Below are 19,105 nucleotides of genomic sequence, written 5' to 3'. Positions count from 1 at the left end.
GAGACTCCAATTGCCATGATTCCGCTCATTCCTAAGGAAGAACCGAAGGTTCACTCAATTCTGAAGGATGCTTCTTATTAGTTTCATACTATCAGATGGCAGGTAGCTCGAGTACTATAAGTATCCATGCTGAGGATTCTAGGAATAGCAAGGCTTTATAAAAGATCAATGCGGATGCGACATTCCATCTTGGAAAGTCTGCTGCTGCAGTTGTTGCTGGGGATTATAAAGACGCATTGTGGCAGTCGCTTCTAATGTTCAGCAACAATCGAAACCTCAAGAAGCCAAGGCTTCTGCTTCCCTACTTGCTTTAAACCTTGCCCAGCAGATGCAGTTTAACAACTGCACTATAGAAGGTGATTGTCAGTAAAAGTGCTTAATGGAGAACTCAAGACGAATGCTCGGTTTGACAGAAGAAATGGAAGAGTATTTCTCACTCTTTGAACTCAGTCACCTACAAATTTGTGAAGAGAAGAGCTAATGCTGCAGCTCATAACCTCGCTTCGTATGCTGTGAAGCATAGTGTCCAAGCTGGACATCTTCCCAAATCCCCCATTCTGTTGTTTCTTGCATGTCTGAAGCTCCTCCTACAGCTAGTTAATCCTTTGTCTCTCTAGCTGTTTTGTTTTAATTTTATCTGACATCTGTTGCTATGTTTTGGTGTAATAATTGGTGTAAAATTGAAATCTTAAGATTCCCAACCCAAAATAGAAAACCTCAAATGGAACTGGAATGCTTTCCTAACTATAGGAGGTTTCCTTTTCATACCGCGTTTCCTTTTGTAAGCTTATGTGTACACCTATAAATATGATAGAAAGCTTAAGCCATAGACGCACTAATTTATTCTTTTAAGGTTATCAATGGAGAGTCTTCACCTGGATATCACTAACAAAATTCTGTCTCACGTACACCCGGATTCAGTTTTGAGCTGTAAACTAGTTTGCAAAACATGGCAAGCTCTTCTCTCTCGTTTCAAAGTAGGTCTCCTCATTGCGATTTCGCGGTTAGAGGAGAAGAAAGACAACAACTCTGTTCAACTCTATTATGCTGATTACGACCAACTCAATAAGGATAACGATCAATTTTCTTACTCGGCACTTCCTAAAATCAATCATCCTCCAATCGACATGGTCGAAGACCACTCACCTTGCATGGTTGGATCGTGCAACGGGTTGGTCTGTATTTCTATACCAGGACCTGATAGTCATTGTCATAATGATCCTACCTACATATGCAATCCTATGACCGGGGAATACGTTAATCTTCGGGCATTAGATCCTAAACTGGGTCGACAGTGTCAAATTGGGAGCGGATTTGGCTACCTTTCTAAAACAAACGAGTATAAGGTTGTCCGAATCCACTACCCCTTGGATTTTACGAAACCCAACTGGTTCACCCATGGATGCGTCCAAGTTTATACACTTGGTGGTAGTGGTGGCGGTGAGTGGAGAAACGTCGGAAATATCACCCACTTGTTCAGTTTTCCCGGAGTGGCGGGAAATGGAGTGATTTACTTTATAGAAGACTTTGAAAATAGGCTAGTGATATTCGATATGGCAGATGAAGTGTTTCGAGTTCCTCCTATACAACCACCTTGTTTAGTTCCCAGGGATCTGAAATGCTCTTATAGTGTCAATGTATTGGGAGGCTATCTTTATGTTATTCATGAAAACACTTGTGAAAGTGTAGACTTGTGGTCATATAAAAAGAATGATGACAACGGAAGTGAAACACCCTGGAAGTGGAGGAAAGAGTTTAGTATACCATGGCAAGGCCTGAGCGATACTGATATTTATGAGCCTTTTTCTTTAACAAGAAACAATCAAGTTTTATTTTAGTTATCCTTAAATGGCAAATTTGATCTGTGTTGCTATGATCCTAAAACTAAAATTGTCACCACAGTTGTTAGTGGAGATCGAGAAAAGAGATCCTACCAAGTAATTGCACACATGAACAGCCTCGTCTCACTGAAAGATCTTGGAGTACAATCTAGTCAAATAAAGATTGAATAAGCACCTTCTTTATTTTAATAGATGTTAACTATGTCTGGTTTATTTTTAGTAAAAGTTCTTTATTGCTCTACAATTTTCCATGAGAAGTAGTTTAAATAAAAGTTTTCATTAGAAGTAGTTTAAATAAAAGACTGAGATGTTCACACCACCGCCAGTATATTCTGTATGTACACTTTTCCGGCAAGCCTCCTCATTGGTTTAGTTTTTCTGTAATTTTGGAATTTATTTTAGAAACTCTATATTTAGAACTTATAATGTTCCTTAATGTTTATGGGTGAAAACTGTTTTTGCGGTTTTTGGTAAATGTGGGTGTGTGGATGAGAAACGAATCTAAACCATAAACAAATGCACTGCACGGGAGTGTTTTTGATTCGAGAAATCAATCTGTACAACTCTGGCCTAAACCAAGAAATGGCCGTTCCAGACTTGCTTCGGTCACAAAGTGAAGGAGATGGGGTTGATCTTAGGGAGGGAAGCGAAGAAGGTGTTGAGATTGTGAAGGTGTTGGCTGTGTATGACTTGTATCAGAAAGATGAACTGACTTGCAGAATTTAAGCTATCAGTTCTGGTGTTTGGATACGGTTGTATCAATACTTGGTTTCTGTTGTCTTCTTCTGGAAATAGGGAGGAGAACCTATTTATACAAGTCATTGTGCCTTAACCACGTCTCTCGTGGGAAGTGGAGGAAGTGGAGTGATGGAGTAGTGGAGTTGCGTGTGTTAGTGTCACACGATCAGTCTTGCCCACTTTTCCCATCATCACTAACCGTCCATGTCTTCCTAACACGTTCTTGTGATGGCGCGTTGTGCGTTGCACGCTGTAAACCGCCAGACAAATACCCCAGTATGTATCCCCCAGTTTGTGACATGATTAATGTCTCGAGTGTGGATCGTGGGACCCACAGATTGCAGCATGTGATGCAAGTTATTTAGGAAGTCGATATTTGTGAAATATCGTGTGCATTCTATGTATGTAATGCATCGAATATATTCAGCGTGTATGAAGCATCGCTATTTTAAGGCTTAACGGAGTAAGTCGCGAAAATTAACATCACGTTCATCCATCTTCGAGTGATCGTTTGGAGGTTGTACAGGTAAGTCATGACTGGGCCAATCACTCTGTGTGGAAGAGTGGTGGATGGTGAACATGGTGATACCTCACTGGTCGCCTAACTCCTGTCTTAGGCTGTCCTTCCAGGCTGGTGAAGTTGGACGGATGAGATGGCTTGCGACCCACATCTGCGACCGTCGGATTAGGGTTTAGGAGGTGCTCGAACACCAACTTTTAGCTTGGTCGAATCCAAGCATGGGACACGTTTTTGGCAGGGCCGATTGGGAATGCATGTAGATGGCATGCTGGTGTAGGTGTCTGTACCTCACTGTCCCATGTATATGCGATCTAAGCCACTCAATTTGTCTGGCAAAGAGGAGTGGTTGAGATCGATTTGCGACAGAAATCCCATGCCGCAAAGGAATTGAAGACCGCACATCGTGCCTACTTCGGGTGCGCGTTTCGTGACGACCAACCATGGTCGGTCTTGGCCGATTAGTCAGGCGTGCAGTCGGCAGGCCAGTATACACATCCGTACCTCACTGTCCCGTGAAGATGTGATCTAAGCTACTCAACTTGTCCGGCAAAGTTGAGTGGTCGAGATTGATTTGCTATTGAAAACGCGCGGCCATGCCTAGTTTGGGCGCACAAATCGAGACGACCAACCATAGTTGGTCTTGACCGATTAGTCATGTATGTAGGCGGGCCCACGGTGATTTTGTTGACATGCTATGGGCCCTTTGAATCTACATCCACACCCTCCGTCTGTACCTGCGAAGATGGATGGTTGAGACTGATTTGCGACACATGTGATGTGCCGCAAACCCTAATTAGGGTTTCACGTCCACGTTGTTTTGGCTGGAAGAATTGGCAAGCCACGCTTCTCCTTTGGGGAGGCCGACCATGTGGGGCCCACGTTGGGCCGGTGGTGAACGCGCCAATACCTGCCTGGTGGCTATGGGTCCGATCTAAGCCATCCAATCATGCCGGTGAAATTGGATGGTCGTGATCAATTTGGGACCTTTAGTGGAATTTCCTGCGACCCTCAATTCTTCACGCTGACACAACTTCGGACAATTGTATATTGCAATCTAGTCAGGTTAAGGAAGAGTCGGTCATGCAGGTAGGAAGAAGGTCCGCCGGTGTACACCACGACGCTTGTTCGACCGGCTTTGGGCTGATCCACGCCGTTCAACCACGCCGGTGAAGTTGGACGGACGTGATGAACTTGATACTTCCATAGGCGGCCTTTGTTTGTAAGATTCCTCCAAGATGCTCCATACCAGTCTGGACATCCAACTTCAAGCTGGTGTTCGGTGGTAGTTTAGGAGGCATGGTAGGTATTCGACCGACCAGGGCATAAGTGGGCCCGCTGGTGGTCATTAATGTAGTAGCCTGCTCCTGCTGAGGATCATCTAGGCTAGTTAAATCGTGCGTCCAACTTGCGTGGTCATGATTGTTTCTGAGACTGATATGGACAGTTCAGATTCAAATATGCTCAATCGGGTTAGTATAACACACCGAGAGATGTAGCATGTACGCGTATTTCGTGCATGCCTCACTATTAATACTTGGAGATTCGTGTTACTCTGCTGAGAGTAACACTCAGTCGTCATGTCGCACTAATAATGAGAGTTCTGCGGGAACAACACAGGAAATACAAGGATGGTCATGTATTGATAATGCTATAAATTTAGGGTATATGGGATTTGTTGCTACATACTCCATTCTAGGTAAATTAGCGAGTGAATAAGTATTCATCATTTTATCAGTGGTTTATCCTTTGCAGGATGTCAGCGCATAAATTTGGTTTCACAATTTTATCCCTGAACTAAAATCCACCATCAACATTAAGTCCCTGCCTAGCACATAATGGTTACACTACTGTGGGGTAGGCATTAGATGGTGATATATATACAGATAAAACTTATGAGACAAAGTTAGATGTTACCAGGAGAGACGAGTCGTCCTGTCCTTGGAGCATGTCACGTTCAAGAGGCGTCCAGGAGAGCGTTCCCCTAGCATGATGTCGGTCTTGCCTGCTTCGATCGACCTTGCTATGCCTGCTTCGGTCGAGCCTGCTTCGTGATTGCTCCGCTCGAGCGTGGGGCTGATGTGCCTGCTCAACGGACTGTTGCGCCTGCTTCGCTCGATCGTGGGACTCATCATGCGCCTGCTTGCTCGAACGTGGGCTTGTTATGCCTGCCTTGCTCGAACGTGCTTGTTATGCCTGCCTTGCTCGAACGTGGGACCCGCCGCGTGCCTGCTTTGCTTGGGGCCGGCTGTCCTGCTTCGACCAATCTGGGCTGGTTGTGCCTGATCAAGCGGGACCGCCGCATGTCGGCTTTGCTTGGGGACGGTTGTGCCTGCTTCGACCAATCTGGGGCTGGCTGTGCCTGATCAAGTGGGACCCGCCGCGTGCCTGCTTTGCTTGGGGACGGCTGTGCCTGCTTCGACCAATCTGGGGTTGGTTGTGCCTGATCAAGTGGGACCGCCGCATGCCGGCTTTGCTTGGGCCGGTTGTGCCTGCTTCGAACCAACACCATACCTGTTGCCTCACCCCAACACCAGACTTGCCCCTTGACCAACACCGGCCTTGCTGATTTGACGAACCCCGACCTTGCTGACGGACATCGCTGCTTCGATCGACACCGGCCTTGCTGTCTTGTTTCGTTCGGCCTTGTGACCTTGATCAACACCGGCTTCGTGGACTTGACCAACACCGGCTTTGTTTGCTAACGTGGCTCAATACCAGCCTTGTTTGCTGACGTGGACCAGTACCAGCCTTGTGACCTTGATCAGCCTTGACCAATACCGGCCTGACGTGACCCAATACCGTCCTACTTGTGACGTGATATCAGTCTTGCTTGCGTGACGGGATATTAGCCTTGCGATCTCGACCAACACCGGCTTTGCGGACTTGACTAACACCGGCCTCGTTTGCTGACGTGGCCCAATACCAGCCTTGTTTGCTTTGCCCAGCCTGGTGTATTTTAACGTGAATGTATGTCTGTCGTGCGTGACTACACATCCCATGCGTTTTCATACAAGTACTGACTCCCCGCTTTTATTTTATTGTAGGATGAACAAAAGGGGTCCTGCTAAGATGTCTTCTGGGGATAATGTTGATGCCAAGTCAGGGAGTGTTGACAGCTTCAAAGATATGCCGAACATAGATGATGTTGTTCACCGCGCCCTTTCAACTATCTGAAAATATCCGTTCCACAAGATAACCCTTCTCCTATCGACTTCAAGGTTTGTCATGCTCCGCTGGGCCCTTATGAAGGATGGATGAGACGTATGTTGAGCAATGAGTACATCAAAGATAACTTGACCAAAGCGCAGATTATTGATGTAGCTTGCGTGTTGAAACACTCGAGAGGATGTTAAAGTGGCTTCTGGTGCGAACGTTGAACCGGCTCCTGGAGAGTGTTGAAGCAGGATTGAAGCGAACGTGGGTCCCGGAGAGAGCGTTGAGGCGGCTCTTGAATAGACCATTGAAGCAGCTTCTGAAGCAAATGTGGAGGTGGCTCCTGGAGAGAGCATTGAAGCAGGATTCTGAAGCGAACGTGGGTCCCGGAGAGAGCGTTGAGGCGGCTCTTGAATAGACCATTGAAGCAGCTTCTGCTGGAGGGAGCGTTGAAGTGGCTTCCTCTTCAGTTTGATTTACTTTTGTGAATTCCATGCTTCTTGATTGACCATCTCTCTCGTGTTGAAGAAGTCCTTGACTGACGGTGAAGGAACTTCGTGCTGAGCCTCAGTCCCCAAGCGTGGTTTACATGGTTCTATCTTGTATGCCCGATGGGTCTTTTGTACGTAATGGTCGTTGATATGGTGAAGCTCTGGATGGTATCAATCGACAAGCAACAACAGTTCTTGGCAAGCTGTGATCAGAAGAGACTGGCAGGGAGAGGCGTGGTGGCAACTTGTACGAACTTGGCACCCTCTTAAGTCCCAGGTGCAATCTCCTTTGGTAACAGAACTACTTTTTCCACGGAGACAAATTCTGAAAGCGTCTCTCATTGATGTAGTTACCGTCGATCCAGATATGGAATATCTTGGACGTTGTTTCATTATTGCGGCAGTCGTGCATGTGGTACTAGAGTTGAAGTTGGCAATTTTGGACGCGCAGGATGTTGTATCTCGGTGGCTTTCCTCTTGCTGCTTCAGCGAAACTGGTTCTTTCTAGCAGGGAAGATGCTGTTGTAGATGAGCGTTCAACAGCTTCACGAAGTCCAGAGGATGACCAAAAGCGCAGATTCTCCAACATAGCACGATAGACATGCACCATCGTCTGATAGAGTGACTCGCCCGGATTTTGCTCGACATGACGCGTGGACATCGTTATCTTCTTGAGGCGGCTCTCTTGAGGTATCGGCTCAGTGGAAGATTGTCGTCATAGAGCGTTGATACGTTGCACGCATTCTTTAAACCAAATGGCAGTACAGTATAATAAAAATTTCGAGAGGAGTTCGAAAAGCTATCTTACTTTCGTCATGCTCGTATATCCTTATCTGGTTGTAGCCGCTACATCCATCCATGGAGGAGAACATGCCGTGTCCGCTGGTTGCATCTGCTAACATGTCGATGTTAGGTAGAGGAGAATCGTTTTGGGGCGGCATCTGTTCAAGTCTCTGAAATCCATGCAGCACCTGATCTGTCCATTTTCCTCGTGTCTGAACTGCAACCGGCTTGGATCCGGGTATGACATGTAGATGATGGGTGACCAATCTAAATCTGGCATTTCTTCATACGTCCAGGAAAATATGTCCTGGTATTCCTTGAGAAGTTGCACAAGTATCGTGTGTTCCTCCGCAGACAAGGTCGAACTGATGGAGATAGGCCTAGGATATTCCTCATCCCCGATGTTGACCACTTCGAGCTCATCAGTTGTGGAATTGGTACCGTCCTGCAGCTGTCGTGGAGCATCCGGTACTTCCTCTCGTGGCTCGTCGTTGTAGTAGGCTTCCGTACGACCTTTCCTTGGCGAACCTTGGATGTCCTGAGAGTCTTGAGAGTAATCACATTCGAAGACGCTCCTGTGTCGATAAAGGCCCTCTTGAACTCTGAATCCTTGATGCGTGCGGTGACATGTAGGGCACGGTTGTGACCTTCCTCTGGTTGATTGCAGCAAAACGTCTCCGCCCGCTGATTCTTCGAGAGGTGTAAAAGTTCGCATAAACTTTCCTAGAGAAACTGCTTCCTGATCCGGCCTCTGGTTCATAGTGAAACTATTGACTTGAGGAGGATCGTTGTGAGGATCAGTCCCCGGTGTAGGAGTCTCCATGACAGGACCGCTCATATCTGATGTTGCTTCTTTGATCAGGTCCATGTAGGCCCGCGCCGCTGAAGTACCTTCTCCGGGTGCGTTGAATGCGTTCCTTGTTGGCTCCAGGGGCTGTCGCGGCTCTTGTGGCAATCGATCAGTTAATGTTTTAAGAAAAGTGAGTACCTCTTTCTGAGTTGTAGCCATATCCGTTTGAGTCTTAGCAAGAACTTCCTGCCTCTCCATCAAGTCTGTGATGGTAATGGGAGATGGTCCTCCTCTCGTCCCTCCGGCTCCTCGTCCTGACGAAGAAGTGGAATCTATTGTTCTGGTGACCACCGGAGACGTTACACTTGAGGAGATGTCGGTATTCGCGGCTGCTCTGGCTCTGGTGATGGGAGGCGTTACACTTACTGGAACATCTCCTGCTCCGCTGGCGTTGGTGGTAGAAGTGACGGCTCCAAGAGATGTATTGACCACAGTAGCTCCACTGACAGGTACATCAATACCGAGAGTGTTATCCACACTAGATCCATCAGAATTGATTGTTGATCCAGACCTGAGTTCTACCATCTTGAAATGGATTGATGATTGAATTGGTCCTAAGATCTACCCTTTTCGAAATTGATAAAGTTGAATCGGATTTTGAAGAAATTGACTTTACGACCGAGAGATTAACCTCCCACTGTGGTCGCCAATTGTTTATGGGTGAAAACTTTTCTGCGGTTTTGGTAATGTGGGTGTGTGGATGAGAAATGAATCTAAACCCTAAACAAATGCACTGCACGGGAGTGCTTGTGATTCGAAAATCAATCTGTACAACTCTGGCCTAAACCAAGAAATGGCCGTTCCAGACTTGCTTCGGTCACAAAGTGAAGGAGATGGGGTTGATCTTAGGGAGGGAAGCGAAGAAGGTGTTGAGATTGTGAGGTGTTGGCTGTGTATGACTTGTATCAGAAAGATGAACTGGCTTGCAGAATGTAAGCTATCAGTTCTGGTGTTTGGATACGGTTGTATCAACACTTGGTTTCTGTTGTCTTCTTCTGGAAATAGGGAGGAGAACCTATTTATACAAGTCATTGAGCCTAACCCACGTCTCTGGGAAGTGGAGAAAGTGGAGTGATGGAGTAGTGGAGTTGCGTGTGTTAGTGTCACACGATCAGTCTTGCCCACTTTCCCATCATCACTAACCGTCCATGTCTTCCTGACACGTTCTTGTGATGGCGCGTTGTGCGCTGCACGCTGTAAACCGCCAGACCAATACCCCAGTATGTATCCCCCAGTTTGTGACATGATTAATGTCTCGAGTGTGGATCGTGGGACCCACAGATTGCAGCATGTGATAACTAAGTTATTTAGGAAGTCGATATTTGTGAATATCGTGTGCATTTATGTGTAATGCATCGAATATATTCAGCGTGTATGAAGCATCGCTGTTTTAAGGCTTAACGGAGTAAGTCGAAATTAAGCATCACGTCCACCATCTTCGAGTGATCGTTTGGAGGTTGTACAGGTAAGTCTGACTTGGCCGATCACTCTGTGTGGAAGAGTGGTGGACGGTGATCGTGGTGATACCTCACTGGTCGCCTAACTCCTGTCTTAGGTTGTCCGTCCAGGCTGGTGAAGTTGGACGGACGAGATGGCTTGCGACCCACATCTGCGACCGTCGGATTAGGGTTTAGGAGGTGCTCGAACACCAACTTTAGCTTGGTCGAATCCAAGCATGGGACACGTTTTTGGCAGGGCCGATTGGGCATGCATGTAGACGGCATGCTGGTGTAGGTGTCTGTACCTCACTGTCCCATGGAGATGCGATCTAAGCCACTCAATTTGTCTGGCAAAGAGGAGTGGTTGAGATCGATTTGCGACAGAAATCCCATGCCGCAAAGGAATTGAAGACCGCACGTCGTGCCTACTTCGGGGCGCGTTTCGAGACGACCAACCATGGTCGGTCTTGGCCGATCAGTCAGGCGTGCAGTCGGCAGGCCAGTGTACATCCGTACCTCACTGTCCCGTGAAGATGTGATCTAAGCACTCAATTTGTCCGGCAAAGTTGAGTGGTCGAGATCGATTTGCTATTGAAAACGCGCGGCCATGCCTAGTTTGGGCGCACAAATCGAGACGACCATAGTTGGTCTTGACCGATTAGTCATGTATGTAGGCGGGCCCACGGTGATTGTGTTGACATGCTCTGGGCCCTTTGAATCTACATCACACCCTCCGTCTTACCTGCGAAGATGGATGGTTGAGACTGATTTGCGACACATGTGATGTGCCGCAAACCCTAATTAGGGTTTCACGTCCACGTTGCTTTGGCTGGAGAATTGGCAAGCCACGCTTCTCCTTTGGGGAGGCCGACCATGTGGGGCCCACGTTGGGCCGGTGGTGAACGCGCCAATACCTGCCTGGTGGCTATGGGTCCGATCTAAGCCATCCAATCATGCCGGTGAAATTGGATGGTCGTGATCAATTTGGGACCTTTAGTGGAATTTCCTGCGACCCTCAATTCTTCACGCTGACACAACTTCGGACAATCGTATATTGCAATCTGGTCAGGTTAAGGAAGAGTCGGTCATGCAGGTAGGAAGAAGGTCCGCCGGTGTACACCACGACGCTTGTTCGACCGGCTTTGGGCTGATCCACGCCGTTCCAACACGGGTGAAGTTGGACGGACGTGATGAACTTGAGACTTCCATAGGCGGCCTTTGTTTGTACGATTCCTCCAAGATGCTCCATACCAGTCTGGACATCCAACTTCAGCTGGTGTTCGGTGGTAGTTTGGGAGGCATGGTAGGTATTCGACCGACCAGGGCATAAGTGGGCCCGCTGGTGGTCATTAATGTAGTAGCCTGCTCCTGCTGAGGATCTAGGCTGGTTAAATCGTGCGGCCAACTTGCGTGGTCATGATTGTTTCTGAGACTGATATGGACAGTTCAGATTCAAATATGCTCAATCGGGTTAGTATAACACACCGAGAGATGTAGCATGTACGCGTATTTCGTGCATGCCTCACTATTAATACTTGGAGATTCGTGTTACTCTGCTGAGAGTAACACTCAGTCGTCATGTCGCACTAATAATGAGAGTTCTGCGGGAACAACACAGGAAATACAAGGATGGTCATGCATTAATTGATAATGCTATAAATTTAGGGTATATGGGATTTGTTGCTACATACTCCATTCTAGGTAAATTAGCGGAGTGAATAAGTATTCATCATTTTATCAGTGGTTTTATCCTTTGCAGATGTCAGCGCATAAATTTGGTTTCACAATTTTATCCCTGAACTAAAATCCACCATCAACATTAAGTCCCCTGCCTAGCACATAATGGTTACACTACTGTGGGGTAGGCATTAGATGGTGATATATATATACAGATAAAACTTATGAGACAAAGTTAGATGTTACCAGGAGAGACGAGTCGTCCTGTCCTTGGAGCATGTCACGTTCAAGAGGCGTCCAGGAGAGCGTTCCCCTAGCATGATGTAGGTCTTGCCTGCTTCGATCGACCTTGCTATGCCTGCTTCGGTCGATAGCCTGCTTCTTGATTGCTCCGCTCGAGCGTGGGGCTGATGTGCCTGCTCAACGGACTGTTGCGCCTGCTTCACTCGATCGTGGGACTCATCGTGCGCCTGCTTGCTCGAACGTGGGCTTGTTATGACTGCCTTGCTCGAATGTGTGCTTGTTATGTCTGCCTTGCTCGAACGTGGGACCCGCCGCGTGCCTGCTTTGCTTGGGGCCGGCTGTTCCTGCTTCGACCAATCTGGGCTGGCTGTGCCTGATCAAGCGGGACCCGCCGCATGTCGGCTTTGCTTGGGGACGGTTGTGCCTGCTTCGACCAATCTGGGGCTGGCTGTGCCTGATTAAGTGGGACCCGCCGCGTGCCTGCTTTGCTTGGGGACGGCTGTGCCTGCTTCGACCAATCTGGGGTTGGTTGTGCCTGATCAAGTGGGACCTGCCGCATGCCGGTTGCTTGGGTGAAAACTATTTCTGCTGGTTTTGGTAATTTGGGGTATGTGGATGAGAAATGAATCTAAACCCTAAACAAATGCACTGCACGGGAGTGCTTGTGATTCGAGAAATCAATCTGTAAAACTCTGGCCTAAACCAAGAAATGGCCGTTCCAGACTTGCTTCGGTCACAAAGTGAAGGAGATGGGGTTGATCTTAGAGAGGGAAGCGAAGAAGGTGTTGAGATTGTGAAGGTGTTGGATGTGTATGACTTGTATCAGAAAGCTGAACTGGCTTGCATAATGTAAGCTATCAGTTCTGGTGTTTGGATATGGTTGTATCAACACTTGGTTTCTGTTGTCTTCTTCTGAAAATAGGGAGGAGAACCTATTTATACAAGTCATTGTGCCTTACCCACGTCTCTCGTGGGAAGTGGAGAAAGTGAAGTGATGGAGTAGTGGAGTTGCGTGTGTTAGTGTCACACGATCAGTCTTGCCCACTTTTCCCATCATCACTAACCGTCCATGTCTTCCTAACACGTTCTTGTGATGGCGCGTTGTGCGCTGCACACTGTAAACCGCCAGACCAATACCCCAGTATGTATCCCCCAGTTTGTGACATGATTAATGTCTCGAGTGTGGATCGTGGGACCCACAGAAAGCATCATGTGATGCTAGATTAAATAACTAAGTTATTTAGGAAGTCGATATTTGTGAAATATCGTGTGCATCCTATGTATGTAATGCATCGAATATATTCAGCGCGTATGAAGCATCGCTGTTTTAAGGCTTAACGGAGTAAGTCGCAGAAAATAGCATCACGTTCGAGTGATCGTTTGAAGGTCGTACAGGTAAGCCCTGAATGGGCTGATCACTCTGTGTGGAAGAGTGGTGGACGGTGATCGTGGTGATACCTCACAGGTCGCCTAACTCCTGTCTTAAGCTGTCCGTCCAGGCTGGTGAAGTTGGACGAACGAGATGGCTTGCGACCCACATATGCGACCGTCGGATTAAGGTTTAAGAGGTGCTCGAACACCAACCTTTAGCTTGGTCGAATCCAAGCATGAGACACGTTTTTGGCAGGGACGATTGGGTATGCATGTAGACGGCATGCTGGTGTAGGTGTCTGTACCTCACTGTCCCATGGAGATGCGATCTAAGCCACTCAATTTGTCTGGCAAAGAGGAGTGGTTGAGATCGATTTGCGACATAAATCCCATGCCGCAAAGGAATTGAAGACCGCACGTCGTGCCTACTTCGGGCGCGCGTTTCGAGACAACCAACCATGGTCGGTCTTGGCCGATCATTTAGGCATGCAGTCGGCAGGCCAGTGTACACGTCCGTACCTCACTGTCCCGTGAAGATGTGATCTAAGCCACTCAATTTTTCCGACAAAATTGAGTGGTCGAGATCGATTTGCTATTGAAAACGCGCGTCCATGCCTAGTTTGGGTGCACAAATCGAGACGACCAACCATAGTTGGTCTTGACCAATTAGTCATGTATGTATGCGGGCCCACGGTGATTGTGTTGACATGCTATGGGCCCTTTGAATCTACATCTACACCCTCCGTCTATACCTGCGAAGATGGATGGTTGAGACTGATTTGCGACACATGTGATGTGCCGCAAACCCTAATTAGGGTTTCACGTCCACGCTGCTTTGGTTGGACGAATTGGCAAGCCACGCTTCTCTTTTGGGGAGGCCTACCATGTGGGGCCCACGTTGGGTCGGTGGTGAACCTGCCAATACCTGCCTGGTGGCTATGGGTCCGATCTAAGCTATCCAATCATGCCGGTGAAATTGGATGGTCGTGATCAATTTTGGACCTTTAGTGAAATTTCCTGCGATCCTCAATTCTTCACGCTGACACAACTTCGGACAACCGTATATTGCAATCTGATCAGGTTAAGGAAGAGTCGGTCATGCAGGTAGGAAGAAGGTCCGCCGGTGTACACCTCGGCGCTTGTTCGACCGGCTTTGGGCTGATCCACGCCGTTCAACCACGCCGGTGAAGTTGGACGGACGTGATGAATTTGAGACTTCCATATGCGGCCTTTGTTTGTACGATTCCTCCAAGATGCTCCATACCAGTCTGGACATCCAACTTCAAGCTGGTGTTCGATGGTATTTTTGGAAGCATGGTAGGTATTCGACCGACCAGGGCATAAGTGGGCCCGCTGGTGGTCATTAATGTAGTAGCCTGCTCCTGCTGAGGATCGTCTAGGCTGGTTAAATCGTGCGGCCAACTTGCGTGGTCATGATTGTTTCTGAGACTGATATGGATAGTTCAGATTCAAATATGCTCAATCGGGTTAGTATAACACACCGAGAGATGTAGCATGTACGCGTATTTCATGCATGCCTCACTATTAATACTTGGAGATTCGTGTTACTTGGAGATTCGTGTTACTCTGCTGAGAGTAACACTCAGTCGTCATGTCGCACTAATAATGAGAGTTCTGCGGGAAAAACACAGGAAATACAAGGCTGGTCATGCATTAATTGATAATGCTATAAATTCATATGGTATATGGGATTTGTTGCTACGTGCTCCATTCTAGGTAAATTAGCGAAGTGAAGAAGTATTCATCATTTTATCAGTGGCTTTATCCTTTGCAGGATGTCAGTGCATAAATTTGGTTTCACAATTTTAGCTCTGAACTAAAATCCACCATCAAAACTTAAGTTTCAGGAAAAGTGGCGTTTTCACCTTTTCAATTCGGTCTTATTATGGGCAAATATGAAAAGTGAAAATATCATTTTTCCTAAAACAATTTTATCAGTGACAAGTCCCTAATAATTTCAGTTTGAGGTCTCTAGTAGGCATTCAGGTAGAAATATCTAGGTCAAAATTGATAATTGAAATTTGATTATATACCAGATTTTAACAGAATTATATGAAGATTCAAAAGAAGTGCTAAGTGTAGAGTTATTCGAACAGAATCCACATATAGAAACACACCGAAAGAAAAAGTAATCTAAAACTCGAAACCCTAATTGTTAAATAAAGAACATCTTATTGGCTAGTTATTTGAAGAATAGATCCGTTACATATCTTATTTATATAAAGAATAAGTCCACCATGTATACCCACTCTTCTAGATCCATAATCTCCCCGCAAAACTCTTACGATCTTCATAAATGTAATATATTTAAAAATGGATAAACTTAACTTAACTTTGAACGAAGACTTATCTACTTACTAAAATTGTGTACTATGTTATCTACATAGGGGATAATAACGAAAAAACGTGGTTTAGTGAATGTTAATTATTGGAAAAAGATTTATGAAAACTTTTGTAGTGATAACAGTAACACTACTAACCTTGATGGTGTTGATTTTTTTATTTGGAGATATAAGTAGAGAAATCGAACAATATATGGCTTTACAATTCGTACTTGCAACCAACTTCGACTTAGAGGTGAAACTGATGTTAGAAGTCTTAGCTCAAACTAGAAAGGAATTGAGAAGAGGTTCAAATTGCACCTACAAACTCATTTTGTGTCACCAACGACTTTTTAATAAATTGTAGGGGATATTAGAAAAAAATTGTACTTCAGGTTAAATAAGTATTTAATGGGTTGTAATGTGACTTAATGAATGAAATGATAATTGCATTTCAAGTTGGGGTGTATGTACGTCCAAACTCTACGATTTCAAACTAAATAGTCAACTACAACTACAAATTTTTCTTTTTAAAACTTATAAACCTAGGCGTAAATGTAGGCAAAGGATGTTCAGAACAATATTATGACTAGAAGTTCTTTATTTCCCAATAGTATGTAGGTTTCACCTACCGTTGGAATTTATTTACTTCCCAACCATAGGTTGTCGTTTAAGGCTGATATGTATTGGTTACCAACTATATACTTGTGTTACGACTAGGATATCATGATTTCCCAGTCGTAATTTCCGGAAGAAAATCAAAAAAAATTTTCCCGTCAAACAATTGGAGGCAACACAATTGTAATGAGAGTTTAACTAAAGGTGTTCCTGACTATTTTGAGCGTATATTTCCTCATATTCTTTTACGGTTTTCAAATATTTTATATCTCCTCGAAATAAAAATAAAAATAATTTTTAAAATATAAATCAAATCATTAAGCTAATGTAATCACTAATCTTTGGGTTGTGTCATTAATCAATTCTATTATCACTAATCAATGATATTTTTATCATTAAAAAAATTAGTAGGATAAGGATTTTCGAAATTTCTATTTCATTGTCTTATTCATGGCTTTTTGAGATTGCTATTTCACATGCAAATTTATGTCACCTTATGGATCGGTTTGTAATTTGCAAAAACACCCTGAATTAGGCATGGGTTTCAAGTGTGATGTACCACTGTATGTCCATTATCACTGTTAATAAATTGGAAAAGTTGTTGATGCTGATACTAATAACCTAAGTTCCAAATTCATCGACACCAAATTCTTTATCAACCTATATACGAACAACATAGGTACCGAATTCTTCACTACCTATATTGTATTAGTGAAGCCAAATTATCTCGTATACACAAGGTGGTATGTAGGATTGGGCACATAAACGTGATGCATTTAGCTTATTGAGTGAAAGTATCACTGATTCCCTGTTATCTCTTGTCCTTTATTACATTAACAGTAGTAAAAAAGCTGATCACTAACGGTAAAAAAAGATGATCACCAGATTCACTACCCGTCGAGACTCGGGAGGGACCGGGGCCAACCCTTTTTCTAATCTAGTAATGCCAAGCATAATGGTATGCCATTTCCCTTAGATATCCATAATTTTAGGGAAATCCATATCTACTACGGTCTCTCGTGTAGTTTAAGTGTGGGGATATCCCTTATCTATACTTAAAAGTACATCTGATCCCGCTTGTAGAGAAGGGAAATCACTAGGATACTCAGTTTCTATGTAAAAATCTACTGAGTCAGAGGTGTATGAAGTAATTAAACATTTTGGAGATAATAAATCTTCAGGGCCAGATGGCTTCTCTATGGAGTTTTACAGGCACTATTAGCAGATTATCAAGGAAGATTTCATGGGTTTGATGGAGGAATTCAGCAGAAATGGTACTTGGAACTGGAGACTGAATTGTTCTTTCATTACTTTAATACCTAATAAAGAGGATTCATGTCCACCAAAGGATTATAGGCCTCTGATCTTGCTTGGCAGTGCTTATTAAATCTTGTCTAAAGTTTTGGCAAATAGATTAGAAGGTGATGCATAACTTGGTTTATGACTGCCAAAGTGCATTTATAAAGGAGAAGCAAATCTTAGATGGTGTTTTGATTGTAGGTGAGTGCATTGATAGTTGGCTTAAGAGTAAGATTCATGGTGTTCTTTGTAAAATAGATATGGAGAAAGCTTTTGATCATGTGAAGTGGAAGTCTTTGTTGATGATCCTTGAGAAACATGAATTTGGGAGGAAATGGATTTCATGGATGAAGTGGTGCATATCTTCTTCAAATATTTCAGTTCTGGTGAATGGTAGTTCTATTGAAAAGTTTAAGCCTTCAAAGGGGTTGATACATGGAGATTATTTGTCTTCATTTCTATTTCTGTTGGTGGTGGAGGTGTTGTCAAAGCTCATAATGATGTTGTATCTAGGGGGCAACTACATAGTTTTTAAGTGGTTGAAAATGGTATCATGATGTCTCATCTACAATTTGCAGATGACACATTAATTCTTGTTGATTCAAATCCAGAGGAGGTAAAAAGATTGCTCCTTATACTCATTACTTTTGAGATGTTGACTGACATGAGGTTGAACTTAGAAAAGAGTTCCATGGTTAGTGTGGGTGCTGACGGGAATGTGGAAACCTTAGCTATGGAGTTGGGGTGTAAGGTTAAGAAATTTCCTTTCAAGTACTTAGGGTTACCTGTTGGGGCAACTGCAAGACGTGCTTCTGTGTGGGATGAAGTCATTCAAAGAATGGAGGTGAAATTGGATAATTGGAAGAACAAATTTCTAAACAAAGTTGGGAGATTGGTGCTTATTAAAAGATGTTTATCAAGCATGCCTTTTAATTTTTTTGTCTTTGATCAAAATGCCTGCAAGTGTGGAACAGAAGCTTATGAGGTTGATGAGGAATTTATGTGGAACTCAAATAATAATAGGAGAAAAATGTGTTGGGTCTCTTGGTTGAAAATTTGCAAGCCACAAAACAAGGGAGGTTTGGGTGTAAAGAAGAATTTGAGAGTCACAAGTAAGGCTCTTAGGGATAAATGCGTTTGGAGGTATTCAAAAAAAAGAAAGCCTCGTGGAGAAAAGTGGTTCAACAGAAGCTCAAGAACAATGAGGAGGTGTACATGCCAACTAATGATGCAACAACTATTAGCAGAAGTATGTGGAAAATCATTATTGATTCTTTTTTTTCTTTTTTTTTACAGAAGTATATGGTGTTTAGGTTAAATAATGGTAAGTCCATAAGATTTTGGCTAGATAAATGAACTTCTAATGGACCATTGAAGGAAAGATTTCCTGCGTTTTATAAAGTGTGCAACAATAAACAAGCTACAGTGGTAGAGATGATGTGGATGGAGGGTTACAGTGCAAGACTAGAAGAAGATGGTATTTTGATGAGCAGCTGGAGTGAGACATGCTATGTAATGAGCTGGGACCTATCCATAGTTTAAATGAAGCTGAGGATGTGATTGAATTTACGGATGGGTTCTCTGTAAAGAAATGTTATGAGTTGCAGTTGGATAATGAAGAAAGATAGGAGTTTCATAAATTTTTATGGAAGAAGAACATTCTACCTATGATGAGCTTCATGCTTTGGGCCAATTTTCATGACTCTTTACCAACTTTTAATATGTTAAGCAGGAGGGGTG

General features: G+C 44.5%; 1 protein-coding gene across 1 annotated transcript; it reads left to right on the top strand.

The window, feature by feature from the left end:
* Positions 1 to 860: 860 nt before the first annotated feature.
* LOC113300432 (F-box protein At3g07870-like) lies at positions 861 to 1,838 on the top strand. The gene has a single exon (XM_026549671.1). It carries the CDS (start codon positions 861 to 863, stop codon positions 1,836 to 1,838), a length of 978 nt encoding a protein of 325 aa, XP_026405456.1.
* Positions 1,839 to 19,105: the final 17,267 nt, after the last annotated feature.

Source organism: Papaver somniferum, chromosome 1 (assembly GCF_003573695.1).
Source record: "Papaver somniferum cultivar HN1 chromosome 1, ASM357369v1, whole genome shotgun sequence".
Taxonomy (NCBI): domain Eukaryota; kingdom Viridiplantae; phylum Streptophyta; class Magnoliopsida; order Ranunculales; family Papaveraceae; genus Papaver; species Papaver somniferum.
Note: the sequence above shows the minus strand (reverse complement) of the source record. Positions and strands in the feature narration are given on the sequence as shown.

Coding starts and splice junctions, on each gene's coding strand:
- LOC113300432 (XM_026549671.1), top strand. CDS start 861: ATGGAGAGTCTTCACCTGGATATCACTAACAAAATTCTGTCTCACGTA.